Genomic DNA, 13,345 nt, shown 5'->3' with positions numbered 1-13,345 from the left:
GCGGGGTAAGTAGGCTATTATTTGGTGTTGTGGGTTTGTAGTTGACATACAAGATGAATTATGCTCCAGTGTTACTGTCCTTTCAGGTTTAACTTAGGCTTAACCTACTCTCCTTTACATATTCTCATATGTTCTCATAACCAGGGTTTGAAACTACAATTTTCACGAAATACACAGTGCCAACAGTGTTCAAAATGTCATTAGCCAGCCAATATCATTCAGTTACATTCAAAACCTGTTTAGGCTTAGGTCGTATACACGCATAGTAAGTCAGATGTTTACTTACTTCTTAGTCCGAGACGAAATTTGTCTGAAAGCAAATATTGCCTTCAAGCCCTGTTTATAACATCATTGATCAGCCAGTAAGTTTATGTTTTTGTGAAATTTCACGCTTGGGTCATGCAGCTGCACTATTATACAAAGTTGAGCTCTATGTTAGGATGGGAAGGACTGAGAAAGCAGCAGTTACATCTGGAGTGTGCATGTGGAAAGACATCAGCAGGAAAGAAGTCATACCAGCTCCATTGAGGGAAATCAGCTTCCAAAAACCAAAGAGGCTAGACAGGCAGCTCCAAGCACCTTTAACATCTGCTAGGAAAAATAGTATCACACCCAGAGGCATGTAATAGTTGACAGCCTAGATAAGCTACCTATTGCCATAGTGTTTTGACACCATAATGTAGCATGAGAAAGGTGTTACTTGGTGATCCAGAGATGAAAATGCCTACAGACACAGTTTAATTTGTATCGCTATAATTTATATTTGTTTGAATAGGTCTGCGTTTGTCTTCAGGCTACTTATTTTTTTAGAAATTACATTTGTTTTGTAGTATATTGTACACCTGTGTGTTTAAAGCTCTGATGTGAACATTATGCAGCACAGTAACTGTGTCTTTTTGTTGCTCTATTATCAGTGTTGACAGATGATGACATCCGGGAACTGCAGGTTGTGGACCCCTGTGCTGCAGTGCTGACAAGCCTGGAAAATAGTGACACAGACACCGCATCATCTGACATTGATTCAGAGGAGCATCCTGACTTACCTGAGCCATTGACTGCATTATTTGATGTAACACTCCGGGAACTCTCACCACAGGAAATGCGGGTGAAATGTGAGGATACATTTCACAGACTTAAAACTACACTACAACCTCATCAATGTGAGAAACTGGAAATTGTGACACGGCAACAGTCAAAGTCAAAGGACTGGTACACCTATAGGGCTGGTCGAATCACAAGCACTAAATTACACCAATCGACCACAACTGACAAGATCAGCAAAACATACCTAAACGATATAATGCAGTATAAAAGAACAGAATTAAATGTCCCATCTGTGCTCTGGGGTAAGAACATGGAGGAAATGGCAAGACAAGCCTACACTGCATATATGTCCCAAAGCCATCCAGATTTCAGCGTCAGCTCATGTGGCTTAGTAGTGAAACCTTCTGAGCCACACCTTGGATCATCACCAGATGGGATAGCAAGATGTACCTGCTGTGGCAAAGGGGTGGTAGAGATCAAGTGTCCCTACAAATACAGCGATAGCCTTCAAGGATATACAAAAGATGAGCAGTTTTGTCTGGACAAGTCATTCGCATTGAAGCATTCACACACATACTACTATCAATGTCAACTTCACATGTTTGTGTGTGATGTTAAATATTGTGACTTTGTGCTGTGGTCCAAGAAGGAGTTCATTCCTATGGTTCATTGCGGAACGTATCCTAAGAAATGAAGAGTTTTTGAAGGAGGCTTTGCCAAAAGCACAAGATTTCTTTATCTTGAGTGTGTTGCCTGAACTACTGACAAGAAGACATGACCCTGTCTTGGTATCACAGAGAGCCTGCAAATACGGTGAAATGACAGATTTTGGAAAAATGATCATCTGTTTCAAATGCAGAAACCACGTTCACTACACCTGTGCACACATAAAAAGGAAGCCAGCAACATGGTTATGTAGGGAATGTCTGAGAGTTGATGTTTGAATGATTACATTTTGGACAGGGAATTGCTCTGTATTGTGTTATGAATCTGGTCCATATTACCCAGACCTACATTTATTGTTTTCCTTAATTTTTTCCCTACATTCATTCTTTTCCATCATTCTTTCCTACATTTATTCTTATTCTTCACATTTATCCTTTTCCTTACATTTTATGTTGTTGTTATTGATTGCTGTGTGTTGACGCACTTCTGTTTAAAGTTTTATTTTGTAATGCTATAGTACTTTAATAGTAACTATATTGCTTGCATACATTGCAATTAAACTACTAATAAAAATGAAATTGAAAAGCACTGTGAATTGTTGAGATAATCTTGGGGAAGTACATTATACACACCAGTGGCAGCCAGTGTTGGGAGGTTTATTATAATGCATTATGTTTCATGCACAGTAAATAGGTTTTTAACGGCCGTTTCACACCGCAAGCGTCAGCGGCGCGTGAGCAGCGCGTATTTTTTTCGGCGTGCATGTTAATCAAGGAGTGCGTTCACACCGCGAGCAGGAACAGCGCGTGAGCGTCAAGCAGGAGCGTCGCGTGAGCAGCAGTGAAGCGGGGGTTTCGGCTTCGAGTCTATTTTTGCTGCACTGCTCACGCTCAATTAAAGTGAAAGCACACTTTTGATGGACACAATTAATATGATTACACACAAAAAGTGTCCAAAACGCATAGAATTTGCATGTCTAGTGTGTTTTAACAAGAATTGCAGTATGTCAGAAAAGGAAATGAAGACTAACATAAAGAAAATAAAATTTTATAGAAAATGTACCCATCAAACTTGTTTTTAATTATTCAGTTTGGGCTTTGAACAAACTTCAAATGTGTTTATGACCACCAAATTCTAAAAACAACATTTTCAAAAGTCCTTGTAAAGAAATGCTTGCTCATATGTAGCCTTATGTGTAGCCTGGGAGCCGCTGTTGTCACGCTTCCAGTGTGAATACTCGCGCGCGCGTCTGCAGCTTCAGTGACGATGTAGTTGCGCTGACGTGCTGGCGCCGCTCATGCTTGCGGTGTGAAACGGCCGTTATACATGGTAATGTGTCTAATCAACACTCTTACAGAGGTTTGTGAGGGCACCACATACAGTCAGAGGCGCCTCCAGAAATTTTTCATAGGGGTGGCCAGATGGGGCCACTTAAAATCTTGGGGTGGCACACCAAAACTATAAACCATAATTTCAGAATTTTATTCTACTGTTGTAGTAAACCGGCCTGTAGAAAACTTAAGGAAACTTAAAACTTAACTTAAGACTTAAGGAAACTCCTCCTGATATACTTTGGTTTATTGTGTTATATTTAATGTTACTAATGATATCAGTAGGGCCCTACTAATATATATTATATTATATATAATGATATATATTATATAGATATGATATATATATATATATATAAGGGCCCTCCACTCGCCCCATGGCAAATTTCCAGATACTTACATAATTGTGATGAATTTAATCCTTTTTAAGTTATTATTTTGCAGTGTAAGATTACAGTTAACACCTTTAAATATTACATAAATGTATTATGAATTTTTAATAAACTTAATGAGTGTATACATTAGCATCAAAAAGTAATTCTTGAAAAAATCTGCACAGTGATTTTATAAAATCTAAATATGTTAATAAAAACAAATTACTATTAGTTATCTTATAAAATTCAATCAGGCAATCATACATTTCGCAATTTTATATTTATATAGGCTATTAATGTCAAGAATTCAGAATTGCATATATACCCTACACTACAAAGAAATAATATACAATTAAATTATGCTTATTTTAAATGTATTGAGCAGGCTAGGTATAACGAAATATATTGGCTTTTAATAATATTCCAGTGCGCAAACCCATGATAACATGAAAAAACAGAGCGCACACAGCGTGTATGCGCATCGCGGGATTCGCGGGTGCAGAAATGATGGGTAACACTTTACAATAATAGTAGGCTACATTACTTCAGCGCAGCGCTGCATAAGTGCGCATTTAAAAGTTCACGTCAGAAAGCGAAGAAATGTCGAGCGCACAAATCCTAGTGCGATTTGTTCCTTTGTTTCAAAGTTTTAAATTCCAGTTATTGTGCGTTTGATGCCAATTCATAGTCCAACAAGCACACGGTAGTGAGTCGTTTAAAAACAGCAGCAACAAACTCCACCAAAATAAAGTAATTTTATGCAAATCTACAGCCTTTTATCTACAGATCATGCATTATAATGTGAATATATCATATTGGAGAGAGTTTTACCGTGCATCCAAGAGGCGCGCGCGCTGTTTGAATACAGAGCTGCCAACTTTTGAGTTTAGCTTGGCGTGAGACTTCTCCAACGGGGGGGGGGGGGGGGGGGGGGGGGGGGGGGGGGGGGCAGGGGGGGATGGAGGAATGGAGATGGCATTGTCCAACGGGGGGCGTCTCTGCACACGCAAGGTTGCGCGCGCGCTACCCGGTTTGAAGCACAATCTCTGTCTCGCGTGCGCGCTCGCTCTAGATTACGGGAGATTTTAACTATTTTGCGGTATAATTAGTCGATCACGAGTGGCTCAACAGGTAGATCTATAGATAAACTCATCTTTCAGGCATTTGACCGACCGGGTTGACACTTCAGCGTGAGAAATCGGGAGTGTGGCGTGTGAGCGTGTGAAACCAATCAAATGCGTGTGTCTCACGGCCAATGCGTGAGAGTTGGCAGCCCTGTTGAATATGAATGGAGAATGACTGACAGCCGCAGAGGAGGGAAAACGAGTTTCCTACTTTAATGATGTAAGTAGACTTCTGTCCCTCACATTAATCCTTGGAATGACTTAAGATGACTTTGTCACCCAAACTGACGTGAAAAAAGCGGGAGGCGCCGAAAAGCGCGCTGTTTGAAACCCTGCTTGTCAAAACGTGGCAAAGACACATCGAAAAGCTGCTGTAACAGTATACTGTAACCATTTGGCACTTAAAAAGCACGTCACGACACATAATTCCCCGTCTTCTTTTTACTAAAGAATATTTTTGACTTATTTATGAAATGCATAACTGATGCTACTAAAATTTATACTGGTCATTGGGGTGGCCAGTGGGGTGGCCAGGAGTCGACCAGGGGTGGCCACGGCCACCCCTGGCCACCCCCTGGTGGCGCCACTGCATACAGTCACAACATCGTCTAGCATGTTAACCTGCGACACTGGAATAACTGTTTGCAAAATCTTAAAGTTTTTCCACTGACCAATAACTCCACATGGTAACTCCACATGGTAACTCCACATGGATTCTCACACGAGAAAGTTGTCTAGATGTGTCAACTTCCTGTGCAGAAAGCTGCTTTTTTCCTTTTGTGAAATGAGGGATACGAAGGGTTGCACCATAAGCTGCAAGCTCGTCTCTGATGAGAAATCCCCTGTCGGCTAAAACCTCATCCCTAGGCTCCAAAAGTTCTAAGAAACCTGACTCTTTTGTGATCTGCTTGTCTGAAACCCGTCCAATCCACCCAGGAGATAGAAATGAAATCGCACCAGCTGGAGTGATGCCGATTAAATATTTAATTGTGTTGTTGTGTTTATAATTTGACCAGGTCTGAGCCCTGGCAGTCAGATTACTGGGTCTAGCTATGAAAATTTCTGTGCAGTCTATTATGCACCGGCAGTTTTTAAAGTTCCGCTTGAATGTTTTTGGCATATTTTTAAATATTGTGCCCTTACTGGGCCATTTAAAGAGTGGCTTAAGGACCAAGGCCATACCAGTGACCCAGCTCCGCAAAATATTTGAAATCTTGGTTTTTGATACTTTAAATCTATATGCCAAGTCAGTATTACATAGACCCAACCTTAATTTCATTAATATAACCAACAGGTGGTCTTCTAGTGTAACTTTTTGGATAATTCTTTCTAAGCTGCCCGTTATTTTTGTAACTAGCCACTCAAAGAGCACGGAGGTCAGTCCGGTGAGAAAAAACAATTGTCCAATGTTGCACTTAACAGTTGTGTAGGAAAATGTAGATTTCTGCAGCTCCTCTTTCAGCTTTACATTTTCTGCTTGTAGTGCCTCAAACTTCTGACCCAGGTGTACATAGTCCTCCTGAAGCTGACTGTGTCTCCGGTTCAGGTCATCATATTCCCTCTTTGTAACTGGGATGTCATCTTCAGCTTTAATAAAGAAAAGTGAAAAATTAGCATGTGCTGCAACCAATGCAGATAATTTCACAATTGGGGGTTCTCACACATTTTAGCAATGATTTTTCAAAACTTTTCCATGATAGAAGAGAAGATACTTTATTGATCACAGGGCGAGATTTTTCTTCTGCATTTGACTCATCCAGGGGCCTGTGTACTCATATACAGATATGCAATTAGAGCAGTATGCCTGGCAGGAGCACACACACACCCTGACAATCAATCAGTTAAGATTAAATATATTCATACCTGGACAATGATCCATGCTGCATTCTTGTTTCAGAGTTTTAGAAGGAACACATACATTTGCTGCCGTTATAGGTCTATCATCTCTCCTCATTTTCCTATGGTACCTACAATAAAAACAGCAGAAATGTACAGTTATGCAAGAGAGAAAAACAAACTTAATAGAGCAGAGGGGAAAATTAAATATTCTTACCTCTCCAACTTTGCTTCGGGGTTCTGGCTCGGTTTTGTGTACACAAACACAGAAGGCACAAAATCAGGACTACTAGAGTCCAATGACGCCTCACCTTCAAATAAAACACACACATGTTTGTTTACTAGCCAAATCTACCGCCAGTTTATCAAACTTTACCTGCATTTGAATATTATTCTACATCGTACAGACAATCACTAATGTAAACGAGGATTACTAGAGTCCAATAATGCTTAATCTGCAAATAACACACACACACAGTTTGTTTACTAGCCAAATCCAAACCAATTTATGAAACTAGCTGCATGTGGTCATCAAACTTCAGCTGCATTGATAAACTACACCGTAGGCTACAGACAATCAATAATGTAAACCATGCTTTCCATTAAACTCGAGAGTACATAGATAAACTTACTTGATATAAAGTGGGCGCTGCAGACACGAGCATTTTTATTATGTCCTCGCTCCAATCAACATGTTTAATCGCCTGCAGCCACAGGCGCCGCCGGTTCTTCTGAAACGGCCGTGATCCTGTCGGAATCCTATAAAACTTAAGCACCTCGGTGGAATATCGATTAGTGCAACCGTAAACGCAACACCCAGACATTTTGATGCTGGGTTTTGATAAACTTTCGGAGTTGCTAACCATAGACTGTAAAACATAGTTACTAACACGTTAGAGCCAGTGGGAAACAACACCACTTCCATTGCCAAAATGCACGTGCAACTATTTGATCACATGGGCTGTAAAAGGGTCTATTGATCACTTAATTATCTCATTAACTTTAACACTCTTGAGTGTGGACTCATATACACTCCCAGGAGTGTTAATTTAACACTGGAGTTTTTGCTGTGTACAAAGAGCCGTAGTTCACTGACAAGCTGAGCCATATCGCATTAATTATCGCTGGTGATACGTCCGCGATATTAATGCGATATGGCTCAGCTTGTCAGTTGTAGGATTACAAATTTTATTTAAATGTTTAATTGAGCTTCCAATACAATAGTATAGAAACTAAGAAAGTTTAGTAGACTGAATTTAGATATCAGAGTATCAGCAAGAGATTCATTGCCAGTCCTGTTCTCTCTATTGTAAGTTAAATTGGTCAGAGCACTGAGACTATCACCTTTTGTCTTTATGCGCTGCCTGGCCATTATATATGGCCAGGCAGCGCATAATGTGAAGATAATGTGATAGGTATAGGTATGTGACAGATAATGTGAAGGTATCGGTGAAGAGTCTGGGTGATTGGATTAGGATATTTACATTACACTGTTATGCTGATTGGATTAGGATTGGTAACACTCTCAGTCTAGGGCACGTTCCTCATTCACATGTTTTTGTTTCAGAGAAGTCTCCACCTATATGTAATCCCTCCCCCTTGAAATGTATATAAACTACAATGTAAAGTTCCCTTAGTTAGACGATGTTGGAATGACTGCAGCTACCGTCAAGCAATAAAGAACTTCTGCTTGGAAAACTTCCACCGTCTCCTGGTCTGAGCTTCTAACTTTTCTACAAAGAAAAAGATCACTTCACAGTGAACTACGGCGTTTTTTACGACGTTTGTGGCTGTGGTGCGATACAGGGAGGGGAGTGCTGATAGGTACTCTTCCGTTCTTCAAGTATATCCCTCTCCTGGTGACTCATGGGACGGGTAATGGCTCTTCTCGTCGTCAGACTCGTTGAATAAGCTCGTGGGACAGACAGTGGCTCGTCTCGTCATCAGACTCGTTGGATAAGCTCGTGGGACAGACAGTGACTTCTCTCGTCAGCAGACTCGTTGAATAAGCTCGTGGAACAGGCAGTGGCTCCTCTCATCGTCAGACTCGTTGCATAAGCTCGTGGGACAGACAGTGACTTCTCTCGTCGTCAGACTCGTTGGATAAGCTTGTGGGACAGACAGTGACTTCCCTCGTCAGCAGACTCGTTGAATAAGCTCGTGGAACAGGCAGTGACTTCGAAGACAGAAATGGGGTACTTTATCAGCCTTCGCTCTCGTTCTAGGTAGATTAACGGCGCCGTTGGGAGAAATAGGGAGGCTGGACCTTCTTTGGCGTGAACGGTGGCAATAGAGGTGCAGTGAGCTGTTCTCCTCTGCACCATACACACAGTCCCAGAGACCTGGACACAGCTGAGGGGACAGATCAATTCGAAAGAATCTTCAAAGTTATGGGTCAATTTTATCCGTCAGAAACTCCGAGAGAACACAGTTGTTTGATCTCATCGCACTCGTGCATAAATCACTCTTGTAAGTCTCCACACGTGTTTAGTTCACTCTTTCAGACACTGCAAACTCACTCTCTCTTCACAGCGATTAATCAACTCGTTTCTCTTTTCTTCATAGGATGGATGAACCAAAGAATAGTGGACTCAGAAGATGAACATAGATTCAACGATCTTCCCAGCCGCTACTGTTACTGTCAACAGGATAACACACACTGCCCACAAACACAGGTTAGTCGTACACTGGTGATGGCAATCTTCACATATGTCTTTCTCCAAAAGGTGAATCATAAAAGGGGTGCACTTAACTTTTCCTCGGTGAATCGCGTGAATCCTGCAGCGGATTTCCACTCTCTTTCCTGCCAGTCACTCTCCTTCTTCCTCTGAAGTTTTCTCACTTACTTCGTTGCGTTGCTGTTCGTGGTTTCTTTAAAAAGACTCACTTAATGAGCATGTCTCGGGGGACTCACCATAGAACACCGATCAGGTCTTAAACCTCTGCTTTCTGCACTTGTCACCGCTCACTGCCGCTGCTATAATCCACTCAAACACTCCTGTAGAGCTTTCCTACTGCCAGAGCATTTGTTCCTCTCTTTACTGTTCTTCTTCTTCTTGAGTTTAATGGCGGTTGGCAAACCATTTAACGGTGCATTACCGCCACCAACTGGACTGGAGTGTGGAACGAGAGATTAAGCAGAAAAAAATAAATAAAATAAAAATAAATAATAATAATAATACTTATTAGATTCAGATTATTTTAATTAATTCAGTTTCTTTAAGAAACCTAATTATATAACAATATATCTGTCCTGCTGTTTTCCCTAAGAGACCTGACAACGAGACGTCATGATAGTTTGCCTTCCGTAGTGACTGAAAGAGGTGCTCCCTTTTAATATTGTATTTCCTACACTGAAGAAGAACATGTTCCACTGTTTCTGGTTGATTACAATAAGTACATTTCCCAGTTGGGTGCTTACCTATTTTATACAATGAAAGGTTTAGACCTGTATGACCTATTCTCAGACGAGTTATTAAACTTTCTTCCCTCCTTTTCCAGCCCACCATCCTCCCAGCACCAACCTGTCTCTGTATATTATACAAATGCCTTCCAGTATCACTATTATCCCAATACCCCTGCCAAACGGACTGTGCATACTTCCTGATAATTGACTTTGCTTCATCTTTATTTAACAGGGTTTTTAAGTCCACATGTTTAGTTTTGAGTGATCCTTTGGCCAGCATATCCACCTGCTCATTCCCCTCCACACCGACATGAGCAGGAACCCAAAGAAAGCATGTGGAAAGACCCTTTAGCTCCATCCTGTATAACATAAGGAATATGTTATTGATAATATTAGATCTAAATAATGATTTACCAGATTTAATACTCATAAGTGCAGATAAACTATCAGATGCAATAACAGTATTATTTGTTTCCCTCTCTTCTATCCACTGCAGGGCCAATAATATCGCAATCAATTCTGTGGTATATACTGACACATGGTCCGATATTCTTTTCTTAATATAGGACTCACTTGCTGGGATGTAAACTGCTACACCTGCACGCCCTGTGTCAGGATCTTTGGAACCATCTGTGAATATAACCATGGAATCCGCGAAATGCAAATCAAAATAATTCTGTACAATTCTACTTTCAGGAAGATTCTTTGACTTATCCTTCAATTCCTGTTGTATATCTAGGTCTACACGTGGTGTTGGGAATAACCAGGGAGGAATAGAAGAGTGTATCACTGTAGAGCTGTAAGCTAAATGTCTTAATCCTATGACTTGTGCTTTTGCATCTCCAATCCACCCAAAACTTATGAAATTTGTCTTATTGTGTTCTCAACAATCTATTAAAAGACTCTTGGCAGGATGCGACTCACATTGGCCCTGGATATTCACCCAATATGCCATCATTAATTTTACTCGCCTGATTCCTAACGGCATTTCTCCCATTTCGACCTGCATAACTGATACAGGAGAGGTTTTAAAAGATCCACTACAAAGTCTCAAAGCCTGAGCTTGTATTACATCCAACTTCTTAAGATTTGATTCTGCTGCTGACATGTACGCTATACATCCATAGTCAAAAACCGACCTCATTAATGCCCAGTATATATTTTGTAGGGCTACTCTACTTGCTCCCCACTCTTGTCCTGACAGACAGCGAAGTATATTTATAACCTTTTTACATTTGTTCTTGACTTTGTCTAAATGAGTATTCCATGTGAGCTTCTCATCAAACCAAACCCCAAGAAATCTAACTGTCTTAACTAGCTCAAGTGGTTGTTCATACAACTTCATGGAAATCGGTATGACTTTATGCCTCCTTGAAAAGCAAATCACCTTTGTTTTTTCTACAGACAATTTGAATCCCCATTTATTTGCCCATTTTTCCACATCAACTATTGCAGCTTGCATTTTCTTACTGACGTGCAAAACATTACGACCTCTTACCCACAGAGCCCCATCATCTGCGTACAAGGATTTCACTACGCTTTGTTCAAGCTGAGAGAAGATGTCATTTATCATTATGTTGAATAGCAGTGGACTACACACACTACCTTGCGGAGTGCCATTCTCCACCTTATATACACTGGAGTATTCTGAGCCAACTCTTACTTGAATTTCCCTGTCAAACAAAAAAGTTCATAACCCAATTATATGTTCTGTCTCCAATACCCAATGACATCAACTTAATAAGTAATCCTTCCTTCCAGAGCATATCATATGCTTTTTCAACATCAAAAAACACAGCTATCAATATTTCTTTGTTGGTCTGTGCTTTCCTGATGTCTGATTCTAAGCACAATACTGAGTCCATTGTATTCCGACCCCTACGAAACCCACTTTGATATGGGTACAGAAGAGCTTTACTCTCTAAATAATACGTTAAACGTTCTGTGACCATTATTTCCATAATTTTGCATAAGTGTGACGTTAATGCAATAGGTCTATAGCTAGAAGGGTCTGACTGATCTTTTCCAGGTTTTAGAATGGGAACTATTATTGCTTGTTTCCAATCTAACGGAAGTTGGCCACTATCCCAAACTTTATTAAACAAACCCAACACCATGTCCAGTGCACTATCTTGCATGTGTTCCAGCATTCCATAGCATACACCATCTTTCCCTGGACTGGTCTGACGAGCACCCATAATTGCTCTTCTTAACTCAAACATATTAAACGGTAGATCCAACGGATCTCCTGTCATCCCCCTTTTCTCTGTTATATTGGGATTCTCCATTATGATTCTCTCTCTACACTGCCTAGCCTCACCTGTGAGATTACATGAACTATGAACCCTTTCAAATGTTTGTGCAAGAAGTTCTGCCTTTTCTAAATTATTACCATTATCCAACACTGGTATTTCATAATGTCTTCTAACCCCCCCCCCCCCCCTTTCTTTTAATCATGCCCCATACATCTGACAGCTGTACTTCACTTCCAATAGTGTTACAATATTTCCTCCAAAATGTTCTTTTTTGTATTCTTATTGTCCTCCTCACTAATGCCTGGGCCCTTTTATACTGGATCAATGCATCCTGAGAATGAATTTTCTTGAGCTCTCTAAATGCTTTATTCCTGGCCTTTATGGCTTTACTACAGTTATCATTCCACCAGGGTACACTCTTAGTCCGTTTTATTCCATTACTCTTAGGAATAGTTTCCTCAGCAGACTGAATAATCTCCTTAACTATTTTACTATTAATTATATTTACATCTGTCTGATTCTCCTCCTTAAGTTTATAGAATCTATTGGCACTAATCTTTTGGAAAACTTCCCAATTAGCATCTCCCAATTTCCATCTAGGAATTTTCTTTCCCTTTTCATAATAACCTTCCATGCCAATTTTCGTTAGCACACGATAATGATCGCTTCCTATTGTAGTGTATTTGATCACATTCCAAGTGCTTAAACCTGCTATTTCACTAGACACCAGTGTTAAATCTAGCGCTGCCTCTGTGTTTTGCATACTATTATATTGTGTTCCTTCCCCGTTATTAATACATACCAAACAGTGATTATCTATAAATTCCTCAACCACTAATCCATTTGAATCTGTCCTACTGCTGCCCCAAAGTGAACTATGTGAATTGAAATCCCCACACAATATCACATTACCATCTAATACCCCTACAACCTCCTCTAATGATTCTAGACTTATTTCCCCACACGGATTATAATAATTGATTATGTCAATATTACCTCTATTAGTCCATACCTTAACTGTAATTGATTCATGCTCTGTGCTTATACGGATTACCTTATAACTCATTCCATTTTGTGTGAATGTCATCACACCTCCCCATCTACCAGATTCTCTATCTCTCCTAACAGCATTATATCCCTTTATAAAAAAAATCCAACTGTAACTTTAACCATGTCTCCTGTATACAAATAACATCAGGTTTCTCTTCCAACTTATCAATATACTTTTTAAACTCCTGGCCATTTGAAATTAAGGTTCTTGCATTCCACTGGAGTAGTAATTAACACCATTAAGACGATCCACCACCTG

At 40.2% G+C, this 13,345-nt stretch overlaps 2 protein-coding genes across 2 annotated transcripts in view; both read right to left on the bottom strand.

Moving 5' to 3' along the window:
• Positions 1-13,345, bottom strand: part of l1camb (L1 cell adhesion molecule, paralog b) — a 252,651-nt gene that overhangs the window by 201,039 nt on the left and 38,267 nt on the right. The window lies entirely within an intron of this gene.
• Positions 5,192-6,700, bottom strand: LOC143733383 (uncharacterized). The gene is made up of 3 exons (XM_077225090.1): positions 6,593-6,700; positions 6,403-6,506; positions 5,192-6,126 (listed from the first exon to the last, which is right to left on the bottom strand). The coding sequence occupies exons 2-3, from the start codon at positions 6,491-6,493 to the stop codon at positions 5,192-5,194; spliced, it is 1,026 nt and encodes a 341-aa protein (XP_077081205.1). The 5' UTR covers positions 6,494-6,506; positions 6,593-6,700.

Source organism: Siphateles boraxobius, unplaced genomic scaffold (assembly GCF_051911475.1).
Source record: "Siphateles boraxobius isolate OS27281-9 unplaced genomic scaffold, OSU_SipBor_1 99, whole genome shotgun sequence".
NCBI classification, from domain to species: domain Eukaryota; kingdom Metazoa; phylum Chordata; class Actinopteri; order Cypriniformes; family Leuciscidae; genus Siphateles; species Siphateles boraxobius.
The sequence above is the reverse complement of the archived record's forward strand: the minus strand, read 5'-3'. Positions and strand labels throughout refer to the sequence as shown.